A 24890-nucleotide genomic window follows, 5' to 3' on the forward strand; every position below is an offset into this window, starting at 1 on the left:
ACTCAGGCGCCGCGCGACGCGCCCCCTGTCAGAGGCGGCCATTGTTCAGCCGGTCGCGGTGGCTTTGCCGCCGCTGGGCTGGTCCTCCCCGCCTCGGCGAGTCCCGGCGTCTCCTCAGAGCTGGGACGGGGGCTGTCCTGGGCGGTGAGCTCTCCGTGGTCCTCGGGCGCAGGCCGCCATGAGCAAACGGAAGGCGCCGCAGGAGACTCTCAACGGGGGCATCACCGACATGCTCACAGGTTAGTCCGGCGGGCGCCGCCGTCTTTCTCCTTTGCTGCCTTCCCGCCGCCTTCCCTTCCTTCCCTGCCGTCCTGACAGCCCAGGAGGAGTCGGCCGCTCGCAGCGCGGGGTCTTCGGTGCCGGCCTTCGCTCCGCCGCCGGTGTCCGGTTGTCAGCGCTGCTGGGGACCCTCGAGTCGCGCTTGGGCTGCCTTGACCTGGTGTGCCCGCGGGGGATCACTGGTGCTTAAGAGGTTGTTAACGCCTCCTTCCAGGAAACTCGGTTCTTGTTTGTTTACTCGTGGCTCTTGTTCACCCGGACCTCTTGTTGCCTTTTCAGAACTCGCAAACTTTGAGAAGAACGTGAACCAGGCTATCCACAAATACAATGCCTACAGGTGGGACGGTGCAAGCGTTGTCTGGTAGCATGCGTTCTGGGATGTGTGGCAGTTGACGGGGCTGAGGGTCCCCGTGGATATTTGAACCATCTGCAGGAGGAGAAAAAAAAAGCAAGAACTGAGGGTATTGACTTTGGTGGCACCTTCCTGCGATATTTCTGGGAGAATTGGCAGAGCTCTTTAGGATCCGTTTTGATTGGTTCCCAGTTCTGATTGAAAATAGGTTAATAGGTACTTTTCCCCATCAACAAATGTAAATTACTGAAAATGCAGTTTGATTTCAAGCCCTAATGAAAGACAGTGAGGCCTGTGTTGTGAAATGGATGTGGACCAAGGGAATGTTTCCATCTGGTTGGTCAGTGGGTGTTCTGTCGCCTTTTGGATCCCATCCTTGTCCATTTCACCAGGGCCCTTATCCCGGCCATTAATGCCCCATCCATCTGCCTCTGCACCCTTAACCGGGAAGCGTGTCCAGTCCCTCAACTCTTTTTTTTTTTTTTTTTAATTTTTTTTTTATCCCTCAACTCTTAAGAGTAACAAAGCAGTCTTCTTCATTTTCCTCAGCCCTTGAGCCAGCACCTTTCTCCTTTCTCCACTTTACAGTTAACCTTGAAGAATCTGTGTTCCTTTTCTGGTTTTCTGCATCCCCAGCCATTCTTTATCTCATTGCACTGTGATTTCCTTCCTGCCGTTTCTCTGAAAGCCTCTCACCCACATCGCATCTTACTGAACTCTCAGTGACGTTCACCTTGACTTCCACAATGGCACAACTTTCTGTTCTTTCTTACCTTTTAATGCCCTTCGCCCTTTTGTCTCACTTCTGTAGTTGGCAGTCTTAGCGTTCTTGGCTTTCCATACCAGTCCGTAACTCCAGATCTGTGCTCACAGAAGTTTTCTCCAGGTTTTCAAGCCTATGTTACCTTTGTCTCTTTCCTTTCGAAACTAAACTCATCTTCCTTCTTTCCTTCCCACTCAACATAACTAAAAACTGTTTACACTTCCTTTCTTTACCTCTTGTGAATTTCTAGGTAAAGTAATTGTACTGTAGTCCACACATTTGATGATCTGAAAATTAGATATCCAGCCCTATATTCTGTTTGAGTCTTAGCAGGTTCAGAGAGGAGGTGTTTGGTCTTGAAGGAGCCCAAAGTGAAAGATAAGTGAGATAAGTGAGAGAAAGAACAATCTAGAGAAAGGAAACAAAATGAGCCATGGCATTGAGACATGCGGGGTATTTCATTTTCTAGGGAGTCAGTAATTCAGTTTCTTTACGGGATGTAGTCTGAGTGGGAAATAAGTCTGGAAAAGCAGGTGATGCCTTACACCCCTGAAGGCTCCTCCCCACCCCTCAGTTCCCATACATGTTTCTTTTGATGTGGCCAAAGTATTCTCTGGAAAAATAGTTACCTGATCTTGTCATTCTCCCACATTAAATAATTAAACATTTTCTCTTTCCTTTGATAAAGCCCCAAAGTGTCATGCATACAAAAGGCCTTTCATGATTTAACCCTTCTTCCCTTTCAGGCTTTGTGTCATAGTGCCAATTATGTGGAACTACTTATCTTTGCTGAAACAATTTCATCCACAGATTGCACTCAACCTACCTTTCCAGACTCATTATCAGTAATATGCTAATAGAGAAATCAGAAGAAATCTAGGTCTAAAGGTTACATGTGCTAGAATAGAATGAAAAACGAAGGTCCAAAGACTATCCAGTACTTACGCTTCACACTTAGCAGTGCTGCTCTGTACGGGCATCAGTGCTTATCTATATTTAGCATTGAAATTATAGGTAGACAGGATACCGTCAGTGAGCTCCCAGGGTGGACCCAGTCTGTCACCACATTACTGAACAGGGTACGTGTAGAGATGGCAAGGATCACAAGTCAGTGCTTTAAGTGGAACTGAAACGAGAGCGATGAAGAAACAACTGGTACCTGGACACGGGAATACAGCTTTAAGCCATGAATTTTAAAATAACCCTCCATAAGCCAGTTTAGTATGTATTACATACGAATATTAGTTTGAATATTACTGGCTGCACACTTTTTATGAAAGATTATTATGAACAGTTTCTAAAAACTAGCTATTTTAAGGGCTTCCCTGGTGGCTCAGCTGGTAAAGACATCACCTGCTATTCGGGAGACCTGGGTTCGATCCCTGGGTTGGGAAAATCCCCTGGAGAAGGGAAAGGCTACCCACTCCAGTTTTCTGGCCTGGAGAATTCCATGGACTGTATAGTCCATGGGGTTGCAAAGAGTGGGACACAATTGAGTGACTTTCATTTCGCTTCACTTCTGGTGGCTCAGACGGTAAAGAATCTGCCTGCAATGTGGGATACCTGGGTTCGATACCTGGGTTGAGAAGATCCCCTGGAACAGGGCATGGCAACCCACTCTAGTATTCTTGCCTGGAGAATCCCCATGGACAGAGGAGCCTGGCGGACTGCAGTCCATGGGGTCGCAAAGAGTTGGACACAACTGAGTGACTTAGCACATGGCGTATAAATGTATATATGTATGTATAGAGTCAGACACGACTGAGCAACTAAGCACAGGACAGCACAGCTATTTTTTTAAAAAGGCTCAATGATATTTTCCATTTAATCCCCAAAAGGAAAGCCTACTGGTTTCCTAAATCACCCTAGTTTTACATATACGATTAAATTTGTGTTATTCTCAAATGCGAGGATCTTCAGGATACTTCTAAAAGTTAGAGATGTGGATGATCTGTCAGCTCATTGAGTTTTTTAAGTTTTACACAGATGTGGGAAATTAGTTATCTTGGTGAAAGTTTAAGCTGCTTATTTGCTTGTATGTGTAAGAAAAATTAACTGCCTCACTGGATTTCTAATTGGTTTTCCTTTTTTTTTTCCCCTTGTAGAAAAGCAGCATCTGTGATAGCAAAGTACCCACACAAAATAAAGAGTGGAGCGGAAGCTAAGAAACTGGTAAGTTTAGTGAGCAAGTTGATCGAAGAGTTCACACATGTACCAGTTTGGTGGTTTCCCACAAAATGAAATTTGCCTCTGAAACTGCCCTTGACCCAAACAGGCAAATTACAGTGCTTTCTTGGAATAATATTAATGCTATCTCAAGCATACTTTTCCAAGCTCCGGGTATGTTTATTGGAGGAGGGTGTGGGTTAAAAAGTTTCTTTAATATATGTAATTACAATTTTCTTTTACTTTGCCATGTATATGTGTGTTCATTTTCACATTGATTTTCAGCTTGAGAGTTAGTCCTTAAGAAGAGTGTGGTGACAGATTGGTACTAGCACATCTGCTCATTCGCTATTCCTTCTGATGCCCACGTATAGGGATTTCTGTGAGTTAGAGTTACTGTTCCCAAGGAGATCTTACTTACTACTAATAAGCTCATGATTAAGCCCCTTTGCATAGTATGGCATTTAGCCCAGTTCTCTGTAATTTCCATGAAACCTTGTAAGCTGGTAGTGTCAGTTTCTAGAGGTTTACCTGCATCTCTTGGTAATTTGCATTAATATCGCTAACAATATCTTAGGGAAGTCTTATAAAAGATTGTAAATCTTATAAAAGATTGTAAATTCCTCAGGGTTAAGGACCATATCTTATGCATTTGTTGTTAAAAATGCCAAACTGACATGACTTTTTGAGAAGTCAAGGTTCTGATAGTTGCCACCTTCTTTTATTCTTTACCTGCCTGTGTAGGTCTCACGAAAGCCCTCTGGAATTTAGGTATTAGTATCTGACTGTCCTTGATTTTCTCATGAGAGCCTGTAGCGTGTGACTGATAACTGCTCTTTTATTTTCACTTGTCAGAGTTATAACCTTAGCATCAATCTTACCCGTCTTATGACTGACAGATCCGCAGTGATTACGTGTCACGTGTCCACCTTTTGTTTATTACTCACAAGTTGTGCTCGGGGTTTTTAAATCCCTGTGCCATTAACAGTTCTCAACTTCAGTAAACCAGACAGACTAGCCTAACACGTTTTAAATACCTTGGACTTTAATTCCGAGTTTCTCTCTTGGACTGACCCAGTTTTACCACTTGTGCTTCCCTTCTATCACCTTGAATTTCTTTCTTTATGGTAATTGCAGATAGCCTGCTCATTTGTTAGAGGCAAACTTTTCACAAGTTCTGATACATCTCATCCCAAATCTGAGCTCATGATATATCTCTAACAAAAATGTAGAAATACCCAAAATTCCTTTTGCATAAGACTGGATTTTCACTGTTAATTTAAAAAGCACAGACCTACTCTCTGGCACATGTGAGTGCTTCTCAGTAATCTAGAAACCTGAAATTTCCAGAATGAGAGTTTTGCCTTTTGTTCCTTAATGTTTGGTTTAGAAAGTAACTTAGGCCAAAATTGCTTCAGATCTATGTGTATCTTTTGCTTTAGGAGATGAGAAACGCTAGCAGTTTCCCCTTTTTGTTCTACTTTTATTTACTCCTACCTATGTTTGCTATTTTCAGAGCTTGCCTATGCGTTCAGTGGTCTTTGGACACTTATTTAAACGTTAAATCAATTAAGAATATAGAAGGGTGAACTTCAGGCTAAGAGACAGTAGGAAATAACTGGCACATGTTATAATTGTTGAACACAACTAAAAAGGACCAATAAACATGAAGAAAAGTTCAACTTCACTAGTACATCAAAGTTGCAAATTCAATTATATAGTGCCCACCAAATTATCAAATACAGTGTGGACAGATGTGGGGAGAAAGATACTCATTTATTCCTGATTGAAGTGTTGGTTATTTATAGCTTTTCTGAAGGATGTTGAGGCAGAATGTTGGCAAAATGTGTGTGTGTGTGTGTGTGTGTTTTGTCCCAGCAGTTCCACTTTGAGCAGTTCATCCTGAGGAAACCAGTAGAGAGAGATTTATACAAGGATTCACTAGCTCATAAATTTTGAGCATCTGTATGCCAGGTATTCATCCGGGTGCTAGAGATAAAGCAGTGAAAAGATAGAATTTCTGCTGTCTTAGAGCTTATATTCTAGAGCAGTGCTGTGCAGTATATATTTACTGAACGTGAGTCACATTTAGCTAATGAGCTCTCATTGCTGTTGAGTCGCTAAAGTCGTGTCCAACTCTTTGTGACCCCGTGGACTGTAGCCCACCAGGCTCCTTTCTCCATGGAATTTTCCAGGCGAGAATACTGGAGTAGGTTGCCATTTCCTTCTCTAGTGGATCTTCCCAACCCAGGAATTGAACTTGCAACTCCTGCATTGGCAGGCAGATTCTTTACCACTGTGCCACCAGGGAAGCCCAGTGAGCTCTTAAAATGTGGCTAATGTGACTGAGGAATTTATGATTTTGATTAATGTAAACTTAAGTAGTCACATGGAGCTGGTCACTGTCACATTGGCCTGTGCAGTTCACTGCATTGGTTCTCAAAGTGTGGTACCCAGACCAGCAGCCTCTGCATTGCCTGGGAACTTGTTAGAAATGCAGTCTGTTGCATTAGAAACTCTAGGGCAGGACATGGCATGCTGTGTTTTAACACGTTCCCCAGGTGGTGCTGGGGTATGCAGAAGCTTGAGAAAGCTTCCTCTGTTCCAAAGGAAGTCCACAACAGCATTGTTATAATATCAGAAATTGGAACCATCCAAATGTTCTCCTATAGGGCATTTTTAAGTAAATTATCATACGTTCGTACAGTGAAACACTACGAAGTCATTAAAGTGGTTGTAGTTATATTTATTTATTGGTACATGAATTTGTTCATGATGTAGTTTTAAGTCAAAGCACTTTACAAAGCAGTATGATTCTATTTTTGTAAGAAAAAAGTAGGTATATATACACACATATATATATACACTTGTAAATATACATACGCAGGTAACTTTGCATGTCTATATATGTGTATGTGTATATACTGACTGCAAAAAAGTCAGTATATAGCAGATGTTAAGTGGCAAGATTATAGTTTATTTTAATTTTCAGAGTGATGAAATTAACAAATGACGCTAATATTTTTCTTTATTCAGCTCTGTAGTTTCTAATTTTTCTATGACAAAAGTTAATTTTTTAAAAAGAAAGTCATTTAAAATTGTCTTAATAGGGCTTTTCATTTGGCAGTCATTTAAGCATTTTGTCTTTGGGAGAATATATATATTTTTTTACTGGTGCTCAATTACCTGTGTCCTTTGGAAAATGATCATGTAATGGTCATTGGTTTTTCATTTCTCATTTTTTACTTTATCTTCTAGGGATTTGGTAAGCATTATATTTATGTGACTTTTGTATTTTTTATTTTCTATGTAGCCTGGAGTAGGAACAAAAATTGCTGAAAAAATTGATGAGTTTTTAGCTACTGGAAAATTGCGTAAACTGGAAAAGGTAAAATTTTTACTCATTTGTTTATTTGATAATTATGACAGCTATCATGTAGCACCATTGCAGAGTAGGTGATATCATCCCCCTCCATGAGACTCCGTAGGTTAGGGAAGGAGCAGTTTATGGCTCTCTAAGTGTCCTGTATTTTAACTTTTAAATATTGCTCCTCTAAAATGTTCACTTATTTTATGTGACATTTAAGAGACTGTTACCCTCTGTAAAAGGATTATTTCTTTATTTTCATTACCAGTTAGAAGGGAGATTATAAACTTAAACTAAGCGATTGTTATCTTTTAGAGTTTTTAATCCTTAAATCCTCCCAAGCATTTTTTATGGTTTTATTTTATTCTGATGATAGTAATTGTATCACTTCTGGACTTTTATGAATAAGCCTTTAAAAAATATTGGATGAATGAGAAATGAGCCATCTTCATCTGCTTCCTTACTCACTTGTAACCACTGAGGTTGTACATGAATACTTCTGCACGGGTTATCCAGGCAAATGTAATGGCCCTTAATAAGTCTCTAAGCAGACTAGTGTATTTCTAATAAGATCGTTTGAGTCTTCAAAGCATTCCTAAATCATTGTTAGACTTTTTTTTTCCCTTAAAGATTCGGCAGGATGATACGAGTTCATCCATCAATTTCCTGACTCGAGTTAGTGGCATTGGGTAAGAATTCTTTTTTAAGCAGATACAGTCATAGGGTTGGTTTAATTTTTTGTGTGTCAGCTGAACTAAAGAAGTTGCTGTTTCCCTTTAAAACCTGTGCCTCGCCACCTCTGTGCCTCTGCCCACGTACTTTGCTCTTCCATACTTTACATGTTTGAAACTGGTTCTTCAGTTGCTGCCTTGACTCTAGGAGTGCCATTCAAGACCTGTCAGCTCCCTGATGAATCCAGTTTGAGTCCCCAGCCAGAAATACTCTTTCCTTCCTCTGAGCTCCGTTAGCACTTGTTCTGTGGGCATATTATCACTCCCTCCAAATTATGTCTCTTCTGCCTCTCTGGTTATATTTATCTTAAACATTTAAAATGCCTTTTTTTTTTTTCCTGTAGCACAGTGCATATGAGTTTCGAACAAGCAGTCAAGTATTTCTTAATGGAGGCACCTTTATCTTAAATTTGATACTCAGTAGAGTAAAGATTGACACCAAAATGTTAACACTTTACTTAATTATTGTCTTGATGGATTGAGGCATAGGTATATGATGATTGTTTCTTAATGGCAGCATTTTCCATAAAAGTTCATTTAAAATATATTAAATTCCTAAACCTAGTATATAGAAAAGGAGCATAACTCTTTGGGGCCCCAAAACAATTAACAGTATAAAATGTTAGCATTTGTTTTACAGAGTGTCTGTTACATTGTTCTTTTTCCAGGCAAGAAAGCTGAGTACACAAACTGAGGTAGCTGTGGCAGGGTCAGAATCAGGGCCCAGGTCTCCGAGCTTTCAATTCAGATTTATTATTTCTGTGCCGTGTTGCCTTCCTGATATGAATATCAGGTTCTGTACCACACAGTTTCTGTACCAAGGCTCTTTGTCATTAAAATCTCAGTTTATTTATCATCTGAGAGGCCTTCCCTCATCACCCAATCTAAAGAAGACCAGCCATTCTGTCACAGTACCCTGTTCTAATTCATCTACCTGGTATTTTTTTTGTTTATATATCTCTTTATTGTCTCTCTCTACTTACTGGAGCGTCAATAGGTAAGAGCAGGGCCCTTACTTGTCTTATTCCTGCAGTAGTTTCAGCACCTAGAGGAGTATCTGACCCATAATAAGCCCTTATTAAATCTCATTTGCAAGAATGAATAGTTTTCAAGGGCCTGTATGTCTGGTTTATGAGTAAAGTAGATAGGTGTCATGACACCTAGCTGCTTGGATGTCTTTTTCATGTCTAAGTTCATGACTATCTTCCTAGATTAAGGCTTCAAGGATTTGAACATTACCAAAGTAACCACTTTGGGCTTTTGGGCTTCCCTGGTAGCCCAGCTGGTAAAGAATCTGCCTGCAGTGCAGGAGACTCCAATTCAATTCCTGGTTTGGGAAGATCCCCTGGAGAAGGATAGGCTACCCACTCCAGTATTCTTGGGCTTCCCTGGTGGCTCAGCTGGTAAAAAATCTGCCTGCAATGTGGGAGACCTGGGTTTGATCCCTGGGTTGGGAAGATCCCCTGGAGAAGGGAATGGCTACCCACTCCAGTATTCTGACCTGGAGGATTCCACAGACTGTATAGTCCATGGGGTCGCCAAGAGTCGGACACGACTGAGCGACTTTCACAAAGTAACCACACAATAGTTAGCAGGTCTTTTTTAGCTCACCAGTAACTTTTATGTTTGACAAGAGACGATATCACTGGTTATTTGTTATAAGGATCCTGAGTTTCACTTGATATTGAGATGATGTTTTTCTTTCTTTGTAGTCCATCTGCTGCAAGGAAGTTTGTAGATGAAGGAATTAAGACATTAGAAGGTGAGTCTGTACAGTTGGTCTCTACTTTCAGGTCAGATATGGTCCTGAAGGACCAGTGATGCTCTAACAAACTGAAACTTGGAAAAAAAAACCTTTCTCAATTAGTAGATACAAATGATGTGCATGCTCAATCCTCAGTCCTGTCTGACTCTGCAACCTCATGAACTGCAGCCTGCCAGGTTCCTCTGTCCATGGAATTTTCCAGGCAAGAATACTGGAGTAGGTTGTCATTTCCTACTGCAGGGAGATATGAATGATAAGATTTTCTTTTTAACTATACAGTAGAGAATAGATGTAAAATGTAGTTTGTATTCCCATTTTAACTGTGTTTTGTTCTATAATTCAGAAGAAAATCAAGAAGAGCAAGGGGTGGCGTCTTGATTTAAAGATACTAACTTCACTTGCAGATTTTTAGATGATTTAAATTGCTTTTTTTTAAAATAAAATTTTAGACCATGGAAATCCTGTACATTCAGCCTAAAAACCAAGTCATGTATATTGAGAAAAATTCTGTTAAGAGGCTTGTAATTCTTATTGAAGGAATTTTTGCTTTCAAAGAAGTGATAAAAATAGAAGTCAAGTAATTGTAAAACATTTTCCTTAAACCTAATATAGCAATCTTTTAAGCATAATCTATCTCTTCATGCTTTCAAGGGTATGTACTATATTGATTCATTACAGTCCATCTCTGGCATTTGGGGATAAATATTTGTGGGCTCAACTATTTATAAGCAACCCTAATGATTAGGTGGACAGAGATTTTGGAGACTGACCTGGGATTGCATCCAGTTTCCACCAGTTTCTTAGAATAGATGACTGTGATGCTCCAGGTTCTCAGCTACAAGATAGTTTTGTAGTATCTCATGTGATTTAATGCAGTAATGTCTATAAAAACTTAGTAAAGTGCTTGATCCCTAAAAATAATAACTGACTCTCAAAAGGTATGACTAATCAGTCATACTATTAAGTTGAGAATTTGTGTGAATCTCACAGCTAAGAGTGAACTTGTTCTATACCTGCATCTCATGGAGGGTTAGTGCTTTTCTGCGTGTGGCATATATCATTTATCTGAGTAAAATATTGGTTAAGGAGGCCAAGAGTTTGTTCCTCAGAGGTATTCAGTTGCATCACTTGGGAGTGTCAAGGATCTATAGTGATGGTTTTAGATTATTTCACTGTTCACAGATACATAATGTAATAGCTGTTGGATCTCTCTATATAACAAACTCTATTTCTGTTGCATTTTCAATCATATACTTGGATTTTGTGTGCACAAAGCTATGAAATATTCCATGCTCAATGTGTCATAAAGGTGCTTATCTTCCTCCATTTTATATCTCCAGAGAGAATTTGTGAACATCAGGTGACCATTTTGTTGTTGTTGTTCAGTTGGTAAAGCTGTGTTGGACTCTGTGACCTCATGTGTTGTAGCCCCCTGGGCTCCTCTGTCCTTGGGATTTTCCAGGCGAGAATACTGAAGTGGGTAACCGTTTTCTTCTCCAGGGGATCTTCCTGACTCAAGGGTTGAACCTGTGTTTCCTGCATTGGCGATCAGATTCTTTACCACTGAGCCCCTAGGAAAGCCCAGGGGCAACCATAGGCATTGCTTCTGAATCATACTTATCCTCTCATTTCTTTAATAAGGCTCCTGCCTGTGCTCATACCCATGAAGGGACCATCCAGATGGATCTGAGTCACTTTCAGTTTAAGACATGACAGTTTTTCTGATTAAAAAATGACAGTGATACCACTCCTTTCAACAGAATTTTTAGCACAGTGGCTGCACAAATCAGTACACAAAGAGTATTAATTCACTGAAAGAGTGAATGAACAAATGAACAGTATGAATGAACTTCTGTGGCTGCTGTTAATTATAAATTAAGCAATATAAGTCCTTAGAAGGGTGGTGGCCACCACTGGTGGCTCAGTGGTAAAGATCCCACCTGCCAGTGCAGGAGACATGGGTTCAACTCCTGGTCCAGGAAGATTTCCTGGAGGAAGAAATGGCAACCCACTCCAGTATTCTTGCCAGGAATACCCCATGAACAAAGGAGCCTTTCAAGCTATACTCCATGGGGTTGAAAAGAGTTGGACCCAACTTAGCGACTGGACAACAATAGAAGGTCCTTACAAGGCTGCTTTTTGCTGTACTCAGTGAAAGTTTGTGTAATCTTGATATGTTTTATGTACTGTTTTATATAACTATAACTGAAATTCTGACTCAGTAAATAAAAATGATTATGAAATCAACTGTCAGGTTTTACTACATTGACTTGAAGTCACCTTTATCGAGTCTTTAGTATCTGAAAGTTGTTTTCATTGTCTTTTCAAAGTCATTCCAGTGTTTCTCTAGGTAGCCCTTTGAAGAAAGGATCACTGAATTTAGCATTTTTCCCCAAAAAATTGGAAAATGTTTTTTTTCCCAGAAATTAGCACCTTAACTTTATTTATCTTCTATACAGATCTCAGAAAAAATGAAGATAAATTGAACCATCATCAACGAATTGGGCTAAAGTAAGATAGCAAATTTTCTTTCGACACTTAAAGTGTAAAAGTAAAAAAATTTATAGCCATTCTTCTGTACTCCTTAAGTCTTCAGACTTAGCTAAACACAAATCATTTTACTGTTCAGAAACATTAAGGTTGTTGCATACTCCTGTAGAAGGTATCCTTGTATTCACACGTGGTGTGTGTGTGTGTGTGTGTGTGTTTGGTTCCCTCATTCCCTTGACTTTGGCTGAGAACTTCCTCTTAAAATACACAGAAGGGAGGGTGTCAGTCAGTCAGGGTGTTTATTTCTTGCATACATTGTTGAAAGTACTGCACTCTGCGTGAAGTTAGGGTACAGACAGGTTCAGTGTAGCTCTCAAGAATTTTAGTCTGCCTGAGAAGATGGGCCATGACTGTGAAACACTTTAAGTTTTTAAAAAAGGAATAGGAAAAAAAAAACCAAAAACCTAAATAACAGAATAGGAATAACTAGTAGACATGTCATCTGTCAGCATGGGTAATTTCTTTGTCAGGTGTGAAATACAGAACCCCCTCCTTTCTAACTATTTATAGCATGTAGTACATTAGCCATATCTACCCTAAGCTTGTATCTGCTCTGATCTTGTCTTGTTGGCCATTCAGTCCTAATAACTTTCTGAACTTGCCTGATGATACCTTAGCACAATATTTGAAAATTTATCCTGACCTTCCAAAACTTGAAATCAGTGAGACATCAGGATGATGTGGTTCCCATTCTCCTTGCACGTACATAGTAAATGGACACCTTCTGAAGAACTTGCTTGTTGTGAGAATTGGTTTTGAACAGTTTATTTATCATTCTTGGATGTTACTTAATACTAAGATAATGCTCAGTGGTAAAGAATCTGCCTGCCAGTGCAGAAGATGTGGCTTTGATCCCTGGTCTGGAAAGGTCTCCTGGAGAAGGAGTTGGTAACCCACTCAGTTGGATTGCCAACTCAGTCAGTTATTTTTGCCTGGAAAATCCCATGGACAGACGAGCCTGGGGTCCATGGGGTTCCAAAGAGTTGGACACAGCTTAGTGACTGAACAACAACAATGTTTTAATAACGTTATTGAAATATCATTTCATATACCATATACTTTACCCACATAAAGGTATACAAGTCAATGAGTTTTTTAAGTATATTCCCAGAGTTGTACAACCATCACTATAGTCAATCCCCAGAAGAGCCCAAACCATTAGTGGTCACTCTCCATTTCTCTCTAGCTGCCCTTCCTTCCCCCAGCCCCTGGCAACCACTGTTCTATTTTCTGTGTCTATAGATTTGGCTATTCTGGATATTTCATGTAAATGAAATAATATAATATTTGGCCTTTTGTGACTAACTTTCACTTAGCATAATGTCTCAGTTCATCCATATTGTAGGATCATATTTTAAAATATTTATACAAGTATTTTTCAGGATTTAAAAGCAGTAAATTGCAATCCCTGAATTTGCCGGTAGGGAGCAGTCTAACTTGAATCCATACTAACTTAAATATATGTATTTACTCTTGAAATGTGAAGTTTATTTAAAATGAATTTGAATGGAATATCTGCAATATCAGTTAGTGTGACACTTAAGGATTTTGATCCAAGTTAAGGAGTAAACCTTTCCTCACACTGCCTCTCCCCACCCCCCACAATTTTACTGTTAATGAATTTTCATCTTGATTTTTTAAATATTTGCTTGTATAAAGATGCTCGATAAAGTAAACAGTTTAATGTTAAGATTTAAATTTTACAAAAAAATCTTTTGTCTACTTATTCTGTCTTTAAAGATATTTTGAGGACTTTGAGAAAAGAATTCCTCGTGAAGAAATGTTACAAATGCAAGTAAGAGTGCCCTGAATTATATTCTTTAATTAGAATTTAGAATTTCACTTGGTGAAAAGCCATTTTTAGAATACTAACTTAATTTTTCTTCTATTAGGATATTGTACTAAGTGAAGTTAAAAAAGTGGATTCTGAATACATTGCTACAGTCTGTGGCAGTTTCAGAAGAGGTAACATACTTCCTAATCTTAGGTTATTCATGCCTTGATGTTAAAATTGGCTAATGTATACAAAAAACATGGATTAAAAAGATGTAACTTGTTTTACTTCATAGATTTGCTAAGACCTCATAGTATTAGCTAAGTTTATTTGTGTATAAATGGGAATATATGAGTAAATGAGAGGAAGTTCATGCTGATTTTATGATAGGGTGGGTTTTTTCCTGCTGTTTTGGTTTCTGGGCCGCGTTGGGTCTTCATGGCTGCACGTGGCCTTCGATAGTTGCAGCGAGTGGCAGCCCCTCCCGGTGGCAAGCAGGCTTCTTGTCGCGGTGGTTTCTCTTGTCCCAGCGCACGGGTTCTAGGCGTGCAGACTCAGTGGTTGTAGCACACGGCTAAGTTGTTCCATGACCTGTGGGATCTTCCCGGACAGGGATCAAACCCATGTCCCTTGCATTGGCAGGCGAACTCTTAACCACTGGACCACTGGGGAAGTCCAGCATGGGCTTTTTTGATGACCAATTTTAATAAAATTTATAACATAATTTTATTATAATATTATAAAGAACCTGCCTGCCAGTGCAAGAGACATAAGAAACATGGTTTTGATCCCTGGGTCAGGAAGATCCCCTGGAGGAGGGCATGGCAATCCACTCCAGTATTCGTGCCTGGAGAATCCCATGGACAGAGAAGGGCAGGCTACATACAGTCCATAGGGTCACAAGGAGTCAGACACAACTGAAGTGACTTTGCACTCACATAACATAATTTTAGGTGTATTAAGTACTAGTAGTTGTTGTCTGGCCAGATGCTAGTGAAGCTTTGGGTAGGTTTTTGCTTCTTGTTTTACTTCAGTTTTCAAAGTTTTCTATAATGAATCAAAGTTTAATGTCTCAGGAATACCAGTTTAAAACCAGTTCTCAAAACAACCAGGTTCTTTAGATCTTGATTTACTATGTGAATATGAGCAAAGTAAGAACCACTCAATCCAAAATTTTGGAAGAGTAACCTGAAATTTAAAATTGTTATTTTTGATCAGTTGTGTCTAACTCATTGTGACCCCATGGACTGCAGCACATCAGGCTTCCCTGTCCTTCACCATCTCCTGGAGCTTGTTCAAACTCACATCTGTTGAATTCGGTGATACCATCCAACTATCTCATTCTCTGTCATCCCCTTCTCCTCCTGCCTTCAATCTTTCCCAGCATCAGGATCTTTTCTAATGAGTCCGCTCTTTGCATCAGGTGGCCAAAGTATTGGAGCTTCAGCATCAGTCTTTCCAATGAATATTCAGGACTAATTTCCTTTAGGATTGACTGGTTTGATCTCCTTGCAGTCCAAGGGACCCTCAAGAGTCTTTTCGGACACCATGTTTCAAAAGCATCAATTCTTTGGTGCTCAGCCTTCTTTATGATCCAACCTAGTTTACCCCTATTATCTTACAAAGTTGAAATTGAAAAACTTTATATAAACTTTGGAATAGATGTCTGACTAAATCCATGGCCACCTCTAGAGTTTTGGTTAGGAAGTGGTAATAGACTGTCAGGAATTCTCTGGGCAGCTGCTCAGATAGTCTAGTATTCTTATCTATGATGCTGTAATAGTAATGGTTACCAGTATTCTTTAAATGAATGCATTCGTAAGAATTGAAGTGAATTTTCTGATTAATACAGAGTTATATTGTTTGTTTGAGAGTCTTAGACATTTATTTGTATTTTTAAAGCTATATTTATTGTTATCATTATTGAGTAATTTCTTAGCTGCATTTTTAATAACATAACTAATTGTATACAATGCATATCTAATGTCATTTACTGTTGTTATCTGAGATTCTGGTGTTTACATCAATAAACCTGAATACTTGGACAGAAAGTTGAAGTTTTTTAACTAATTCTGAATGTGAAACACAGTGAAATAGAAAGTTAGGCAGTAAGAATGTCTATGTGTCGTCACCTCAGTTCAATATCTGCCTCACTGATACGTTTACGAGGGGAGCTCCATGCATGTTTTTTGCTGTTACAGGTGCAGAGTCCAGTGGTGACATGGATGTCCTTCTCACCCATCCAAGCTTTACCTCTGAGTCAGCCAAACAGGTACCTCTGAACTTATAGGCAAAGGTGATCAGTCTTACACAGCAATGAATATCATTTTCTAAGAGACAGTTGGGTATTTTCAGAACGAGTTTTTGTTTTAATCTTTCTGAAAGTCAGTTGAATCATTTTGTACTGATTGAATTCTGTGAAAGGCAAAAAGTAAATTGTTGAAAGGAATGCATGTTGTTTTTCCACAGAGAACTGACAGAACAGCCTGAGATTTGAAAGAGATGAGATTTAGTAAGATACTGCCAGAATCATTTATTGCCTAGCATAGATACTTTAGAAATATCCAGTATAATGTTCAGGCTTTAACATAGAAATATTTTGCTATTAAAAATATTGTATTAAGAAACTTTACCTCTATTAGAAGACCCATGAAGGCAAATGTTTTTTATTTTGAAATATATACCTTTTAAATGGAGAAGGCAATGGCACCCCACTCCAGTACTCTTGCCTGGAAAATCCCATGGGCGGAGGAGCCTGGTGGGCTGCAGTCCTTGGGGTCGCTAAGAGTCGGACACGACTGAGCGACTTCACTTTTCTTTTCAGTTTCATGCATTGGAGAAGGAAATGGCAAACCACTCCAGTGTTCTTGCCTGGAGAATCCCAGGGACGGGGAGGCCTGATGGGCTGCCGTCTATGGGGTCACACAGAGTCGGACACGACTGCAGTGGCTTAGCATAGCATAGCATAGCATACCTTTTAAAGATAAGCAGGTAATTTTTTTTATGAAACAGGTAAAGACAAATGATGTCTGTTTGGAGGTGTCATGGTATTCGTGAAAAGCAGTGGTTTCATTTGATAAGGTGAATTTTCTGTTAGAAGAAAAATTAGAGCATAGGAAAACTAGGCATTTATGCAGAGAGCATCAGAAAACTCATGTTAAAAATGCTTTCTTGCTCTAACAGAGTAATTGCTTTTTTTTTTTCTTACCCCTGATTATGATTCTACAGCCCAAACTGTTACATCGTGTTGTGGAGCAGTTACAAAAGGTCCGTTTCATTACAGACACTCTGTCAAAGGGTGAAACAAAGTTCATGGTGAGTACTTGCTTGACTTAACACATTTGAAAAACAAGTGTGGTGACCTCGAGGTAGCTTAGTGTCCATCAGTAAATAGGACATTCTGGACCTTGGAGGGGATATATTCTCTAATCTGAGAATATTTTAGTAAAGAGTTTGTTCAGAATTCCCCACTTGTAAATAATCTGTGCCATTGGAATAGGTGGTGGTGGTTTTTGTTCAGTCACTAAGTTGTGACTCTCTGAAGCCCTGTGGTCTGCAGCACACCAGGCTTCCCTGTCCTTCGGTATCTCCCGTATTTTGCTCAAAATCATGTCCATTGAGTCACTGATACCATCCAACCATCTCATCCTCTGTCACCCTCTTCTCCTCCTGCCTTCAATCTTTCCCAGCATCAGGGTGTTTTCTAGTGAGTCGGCTCTTCGCATCAGGTGGCCAAAGCATTGGAACTTCAGCTTCAACATAAGTCCTTTCAAAGAGTATTCAGGGTTGATTTCCTTTAGGATTGACTGGTTGAATCTCCTTGCTGTCCAGGGGATTTTCAAGAGTCTTCTCCAGCACCACAGTTAGAAAGCATCAGTTCTTCAGTGCTCAGCCTTCTTTATGGTCCAATTCTCAAATCCGTACATGGCTACTGGAAAAAACCATAACTTTAACTATACGGACCTTTGTCAGCAAAGTAATGTCTTAGCTTTTAATATAGTATCTAGGTTTGTCATAGCTTTTTCTTCCAAGGAGCAAGCATCTTTTAATTTCATGGCTGCAGTCACCATCCACAGTGATTTTGGAGCCCAAGAAAATAGTATCTGCCACTGTTTCCACTTTTTCCTCATCTATTTGCCATGAAGTGATGGGACCAGATGCCATGATCTTAGTTTTTTGAATATTGATTCTTAAGCCAGCTTTTTCACTCTCTTCTTTTACCCTCATCAAGATAATGGGATAGGTAATTAGGCATAATCTGCTCTTTTTAAAATATCCATAATGACTTTGACACATTATATTTTTTTCCCTAAAATAGCAAATACTCTTTGACTCAGAATGTATTAATAAGTGAGATTAGAATTGTCTGAAGAGTATTATCTGTGACAGCACGAAAGAAAGAAGGCATCAGGGTCAGTGATGGAACGTCCAGGGGAAGAGCCATGCAGTGTGAGATGGTAGGTAAGGGAGCAGCACCTGCAGAGCATCACTGAGAAACCCGCTGCTATGGACCATTGAAGTCCTGTGGTCTTCCTGGGGAATTAAGACTCAAGGACTCAAGACAAATGGCCAGTGGATCAAAAACAGATTAATAAATGGTCCTGTGTAGAAACTGGAGGCAGGGAGAAATCCTAGGGCTAAGGCAACAAACCGCCTTCGTCTGCTGCTCCCTTAAATATAGCATGCGGACCCTGTCTTCTCCATGCTCCCTTTTTTGTGAGCTGTGCAACTGAAAGGAAAGAGCCTGTACTTCTGGAGCGTGGATTAGGCTAAAATTAGCAAGAGTCTCAGCATGTAGATTTGACAGCTTAGCTGAAAGTAGAAGATGGTTGAGACAGAAAATTGAAATGCCACATCATTTAGAAACTAGGCCGTGGTTGCCAGGGCCTGGGCAGGGTGGCAGGGAGGTGGGAGGGAGTGCCCAGTGGGGACAGCGTCAGCTGCAGGTGATGATACAGTTCTGCAGATGAGTGGTGGTGATGGCTACACCGTGTGAGTTGCTCTGTGCTGTTGAACTACATGCTTAAAAATGGTCCATCTTGTGTAATTTAATCACATGTGCAGAAAACGTCATTAAGTTCAGCATGGTGATTTTAATGGGCTGTGAGAGTATATTGTCTAAGTTGGCCACACTTTATCAATATTTTCAAAAGAACTTTGGGAAAGGTAAAAATAAAAATCGCCATCAGTTTTAGGGAATTAAATTTTTATTGATTCTCCTGAGTCTGTCAGGTTTTGAGCTTTTAACTCTGTGTCCAAAAGTGTATGCACCCAAGATATTAATTAAAAATAGGGTTTGTATGTGCCCTATGAACATTCTTTGGAATTTGGCTTGTCTTTAATTCCCTCAAAATGAATGTGCACAAACTTTATGTTTAAAGAACATTCAGTCAGATAAAATTCTAAAAATAATAAGTGCTGGACAAGTTTGGGGTTTTTTGTTTTGTTTTTGAGTAGTAAGAAAGTGTCCTGGTATGCCTGCGCATATTCGGGGACTCTTGTGGCCTAACCGGCTTCCCACAGTAGTCATGTTTGTGAAAGGCAGTGAGCTGTCTCCTGGGGGACTGCACCAGCTGCTTTCAGAATTAGCCACCAGGAAGGTGTTTATTCAATAAAAAAAGCAGAAGCATTTTTTTACAGTCTGAACAGCATTCTGCTGTGCCCAAAGAGACCCAGAGGGCAGACCAGCAGAGGCTGTAGTACTCCAGCTAGCAAGAATACAAGGACAGATTATCAGCTGCTGGGCTGGGTGTAAACTGCAAAAAGAGGTGGGCAGCCAAGTTCATGAATGCTGAGAGTTGCTGACAATAGTGGAATTCCTAGTAGCTTCTCAAAGAGAATCCTTTGCTAGGAAGGTCATGGGCAGCCAAATGCTGCAGAGTCAGCCAGGTCAGCCTTTACAGAACCTGTGCTGTGGGAGAGGCAGGGCCACTCACCCATCCTGGGTACGGGCTTGGTGGGAATCTTGGCTGTCTCTTGCCTTCCCAACCTCATATATATCTGGCAGCACATGTACAGATCTTGCTAGAAAGGGAATCCTCCCAAACCGATTCCCAGAAGAAAACAGGCTGAGAAATAAGAAAGCAGGTTTTTTTTTGTTTGTTTGCTTTTAAAGTATAGAAGACTTTAATGACCGTAAGATCAAGAGACTAAGGCCTTTTTGTTGTGACATAAGCATCCGTCTAAGTGGGTTTGTGTATTAAGTTCAGGCACTGTCATATGCTTCATGTATTTACTGAAGCTTAGAAAAGGCCGTGTGTGAGCCTGCTGTCTTGACCTTTGTCGTTCATATTTGTTAGGATGAGAAGCACTCCAGGTCAACTCTGAACTCGTTTTGTTTTGGAGGCAGTAAGAAGTGGCAGAGCCGGGGGTGGGGTGGGGTGGGCGTGCTGCGTGTGGTGAGTGGGTCTGGGTACGGGGTGAACGGCCTGAGCGCCACTGCCAGTTCTTTGTGCGATGTTGGCAAGTTGCTTTACTCCTGTAAGGCTTTAACTTTCTTATCTATAAAATGGTATCCTTGCCCTCTGTCAAAGGACTCTCATGCAGGTTAGATTTAGGCCATATACGTGGAAACTTGGAAGCGTCTGTACAAATATCTTTTGAAGATATGGAATCTTTGAAGAGTTGTGTAGAGTGTTATACTAGGATAACATATAATAATAATATAAAAATAGTGTGTTTCTGTTTGGAAATAGATCGGTGAGAGGAAGGCAGTAGTCTAGAAGGTATAAAATTGGGGAACAGAAGAAGGGATGGACAGAGAGAGGGTGGTGCTGTGAAAGAACAAAATGGGGAGAGGGGTATCAGTCAGATGAGAGGCTGTATTCAGTCAGTTCACCAAATGTGGTGTTTAGCATCGCAGCGTCCTAGGCTCTGCCCCAGGAGCATGGGACAGATGAGTGAATTTAAGTGGCGCTTTTATTTGAGGGGCGTGGAAGGGATTGCTTGTCAACAGTGAATATATTAAGTAGGTAAGTTGCATGGTAGGTTAAGATAGTGTGTGCTCAGTCACTTCAGTCGTGTCAGACTCTTTGCAACCCTGTGGACTGTAGCCTACCAGGCCCCTCTCTCCACGGGATTCTTCAGGCAAGAATACTGGAGTGGGTTGCCCTGTCCTCCAGGGGATCTTCCCGACCCAGGAATCAAACCCAGGTGTCTTACATCTCCTGCATTGGCAGGCGGGTTCTTTACCACTAGTATCATCTAGGGAGTTCAGGAGAAGGTATTAAATAGGATGGCCTTACTGAGATGACACCCGGGGAGAGGCTTGAGGTGAGGGAGTTAGCCCAGCAGATCTCTGCGGGGAGAGACAGCAGGCAGGAGTCAGGGCAGTGACTCTGGGCACAGAACATTAGTGAAGATCACCAAAGAAGCTTTAAGATCTCTGGGTTTCTGAAAGGAAATAGGCTGCAAAATGAATTCAGCTTATAAAGTAGAATAAACTCCACTCTATATCAATCCAGTTGATTTCAGAATATCTTGTTGTTATAATCGCTGACTAAATAGTTTGAAAGATACAACCTTCTCTGTGTTTTTAAAGTTATCTTTAAAACATGAATTCCTTTAAACTAATAGTAATCAAACCTTAGGAAAGTCAGGGTTATTCAGATCTTCTTGTGGACTCATGGTCTTTAGTTAATTCAACTGTTCTTCCTGTGAATATAATAACATTTGGAAGAAAAACCAATTTCCTCTGCATTTAGATACCTTTTTATACAGATGAGTACCACTCATATTTTAGCGTTTTTGTGCAGGTTTGGCCTCAGAAGATGATTTTCTGTGATCACAGTGAGGATTTCAGGGGACACTAGGAGAAACCTAGGCCACACTAGAGGAATGGAAGAGGCTTTATTTCAGTCAGTCAGCATGAAACTACCTCATTGAAATGCCAAACAAAACTAATCCACTCACTCTAATAAAGAATTTATAGTGATACAGAGAAACCTTTAACACCAGCACTTCAGAAAAAGTGCAGGAAATAAAATTTAGCCTTGAGGAAAGGAACAAAGCCATTAGATGAAATCCTGTTCCTGATGTGACAGACAGCAAGATCATTGCCCAATTCCTCAAAGCTCCATATCTGCAAGGTAATTCCATCTGAAGGTTGAGTTGTAACTTGTTAGTGCCTGAGAAGGTAGGTTTCATATTTGAAGATAAACAGGATTCGTTAATCTCTCAGCCAGAGGAGTTGCTAAAGAAAATAACCATTTTAGATTTTGATGTTTATGTGTTGCTGAGTGAAATGTATGACTTTTAGTGACATGTGAACCAGCTCGACTGCCCTTCAGAACCGGAAGCTTGTAACTTGTGTATTTTTCTCAGAATGTGGCGTTTGAAGCTTTAAATTTGAAAAATGGCGATGTTTTTCTTTTTTACATATTTTACATATGGGTTGTTGCCCAGCCCACAAACTTCCCCCATTTTTCTGGAAAAGGAAACGATAACAAAACAGACCTTGATAATTGTTGTTTAAAAACTACCAAAGTATAATGAAAACTCCCCTATAGAGAAAGAATAAAGCGGTCCTCTATCTTTTAGTTTTTTCCTTAATTGTACTCTCACTGTCTTCTCTAATTTCTGGAAGATACCTCCAACTTCCAGTTCTTCTATAATATTTTTTATTTTGATTTAAATCCTTTCCTAGAGTTTTCTTTTTCTGTAGCATTCTGTCCTTGTATCATGGATAAATATCTGTAATCTGAGAAGATTACTGATAGCTTTTGTGTGTGTTTTCGTCTCCCTGAATAATCATTGTTTCTTCCAAGTTGCTTTTTTCTGTTTGTTCTGGTCTGTCTTTCGTGCCTTCCTTGATTATTTTCCTGTTTAGAGTCACAAAAAGCCAGATGAACCATCATCTGCTGTTTCCTTTGGTTCTTTAGTAATCGTGAAGGATTATAGTACAAAGCGGGTGATAATATGTAGAGCACAGAGAAGTTAAGTTACAGGTTTTCACAGTTCTAAAACCACCTCCGTTTAAAGCGAAAGTAACTTCACACTTAACAATATTTGATTAGAATTAAGCCTGAAGTGTTTTTAAAAAATCTTTTAAACATTATTTTAAATATCCATTTTAGGGTGTTTGCCAGCTTCCCAGTAAAAACGATGAAAAGGAATATCCACACAGGAGAATTGATATCAGGTATTGCTCAAAATTTGTTGCTCACCTATTAACTTCTTTCTTTTCTCCTTTCCCCCCCTCCCTCTCTATATCTTGGAATTTGCATAAATATCCAGGATCCCTTTTCATTCTGCAGTCCCATGCTACTGCTAAGTCATTTCAGTCATGTCCAACTCTTTGTGGCCCTGTGGACTGTAGCCTGCCAGGCTTCTCTGTCCAGGGGATTCTCCAGGCAAGAATACTGGAGTGGGTTGCCGTTTCCTTCTCCAGGGGATCTTCCGGACCCCGTTTCTTACTTCTCCTGCATTGGCAGGTGGATTCTTCACCACTAGCACGCCCTGGGAAGCCCCTGAAGTGCCATTCTTGCAATAGACAGTTTGGCCTGAAAGTATGTAAAGAGTAACACTATCCACAGAATCTGCTTTATCATCTCTGGATTTGCCTCTTGATAAGGTGCCTTCCACAGCATGAGGTGGATCCTGCTGGGGAAGGTGGTCCTGAGACCATCTTTGGGTTTGTCCACACCCCATGCAGAGTGTAGTTTACTGAAGCCTGAACTAACTGCACGGTTGAGGTCATTTGAATGGTCCTAGTGATGGTGGTCTCTTTAGGTTATTGGACTGCACAGGCTTGTGCTGTGCCTTACTGATTATGAGTCCTGTTTTGGCTAAGTTTGAAATGCATAGTAAAGGATTGCTCGATTGTTTATTTTGTTTAGGTTGATACCCAAGGATCAGTATTACTGCGGTGTCCTCTATTTCACTGGGAGTGATATTTTCAATAAGAATATGAGAGCTCATGCCCTAGAAAAAGGCTTCACAATCAATGAATACACAATCCGTCCCCTGGGTGTCACTGGTGAGTATTTGTGTCTGCATCGGAGATAATCCCAGTCATCTGGATATTTTGGTTTAGCAACTTTGGTTTTTCTAAGAGCCTTTAAGTAACCATGGTAGTTAATTGTAGATTCTTTAGAATTGTTAGTCCCTCAGGCAACAAAGAAAGCTTTGCTCCATAGGTGTTCCCAGGCCCTCAGCTCTAGTTGACAAGATTTCTGTGTTAGAATGGATTAAATTCTTTCTACTTCCATGGTTAGTAAAAAAAGAAAAAACTCTTATTGATCTAAAGGATTTTTGTTTTCTTAAATGTACCTCCAAGATTTCTGAAAAACTCAGGTGTTACTCCTTTCCGTGTCAGGCCAAACTTGGTAGCTTTGACTCCAAACTTTCAAAGTTTAAAGAGTAAGAATCGCTTAGTCTGTTTTATGGATCTTGTTAACATTTCACAGTATATTTATTATGTGGTCTACTGTGATCTACTAGGAGAGTGAAGATTTCGTCTTTTTGTCCTAAAACTGTAAAGTAGGGCCGTGCTTCTCACGTGTCAGTGGGTGTACAGACCATGTGGGACCCTCCCTAAATGCAGGTTTCACTTCAGTGGGCTTTGCGGACTGCTGCACTGCTAGTCCAGGGGCTGTGCTGAGTTACAGAGGAGCTCACTGGGGTCTTTTCTCTGGCACAGGGGAGATCCAGCAGAGAGGAGAGCCATGGATTAGGGTCACTTCAAAGGGCCAGAGTTGAGGTATTCAGGTTCGTCGTGTAGCGCTGGTGATAACGTGTGTGGCAGAGCGTGACCAGAAGCTCTTGAGGGAGGTCTTTTTAAGTCCCTTGTGGACTATTTTCTTTTCCCTCTGAAAGCAAGTCCTATTGAGCTCTCCATCCTGACCCCTCTGTAACTGAGCTCCAGAACTAGCTCACGAGGAAGGTCTTTTGTCCCTCCTTGCAGGCGTTGCCGGGGAGCCCCTGCCCGTGGACAGTGAGAAGGACATCTTCGACTACATCCAGTGGAAATACCGTGAGCCCAAGGACCGAAGCGAGTGAGGCCCATCCTCCCCAGCACAGCCCAATCAGAGTCTTAATTTATTTCTTAAGCTTTGCTATGTAAGGGTCTGTGGTGTTTTTAAGTAACTATTTCTTCTTCATGCCGTAGCCTGCACTATAGTCAATAAAACCTCTTGTATGATTA

The 24890-nt window shown here is 40.4% G+C and overlaps 1 protein-coding gene across 2 annotated transcripts; it reads left to right on the forward strand.

Moving 5' to 3' along the window:
• The first annotated feature begins 30 nt into the window (after positions 1 to 30).
• Positions 31 to 24890, forward strand: POLB (polymerase (DNA directed), beta). Of its 2 annotated transcripts, XM_010846378.1 has the most exons (14): positions 31 to 239; positions 559 to 616; positions 3500 to 3566; positions 6874 to 6948; positions 7558 to 7616; positions 9371 to 9420; positions 11883 to 11934; positions 13714 to 13768; positions 13866 to 13938; positions 15949 to 16019; positions 16976 to 17062; positions 22822 to 22886; positions 23584 to 23723; positions 24651 to 24890. In XM_010846378.1, exons 1-14 carry the CDS (start codon positions 179 to 181, stop codon positions 24743 to 24745), a joined length of 1008 nt encoding a protein of 335 aa, XP_010844680.1. In that variant the 5' UTR covers positions 31 to 178; the 3' UTR covers positions 24746 to 24890. The 2 variants fall into 2 exon arrangements, with proteins under 2 accessions (XP_010844680.1, XP_010844681.1); XM_010846379.1 differs by lacking the exons at positions 11883 to 11934; positions 13714 to 13768; positions 13866 to 13938 and having other exon boundaries at positions 52 to 239.

The sequence above is a fragment of the Bison bison genome, unplaced genomic scaffold, assembly GCF_000754665.1.
Source record: "Bison bison bison isolate TAMUID 2011002044 unplaced genomic scaffold, Bison_UMD1.0 scf7180017864236, whole genome shotgun sequence".
NCBI lineage: Eukaryota > Metazoa > Chordata > Mammalia > Artiodactyla > Bovidae > Bison > Bison bison.

Excerpts from the sequence above, each read along its gene's own strand:
- POLB (XM_010846378.1), top strand. The coding sequence starts at position 179 with ATGAGCAAACGGAAGGCGCCGCAGGAGACTCTCAACGGGGGCATCACC. Across the intron at positions 16,020-16,975 it reads CCTCTGAGTCAGCCAAACAG|CCCAAACTGTTACATCGTGT; the intron begins GTACCTCTGAAC and ends ATGATTCTACAG. Across the intron at positions 17,063-22,821 it reads AGGGTGAAACAAAGTTCATG|GGTGTTTGCCAGCTTCCCAG; the intron begins GTGAGTACTTGC and ends TATCCATTTTAG.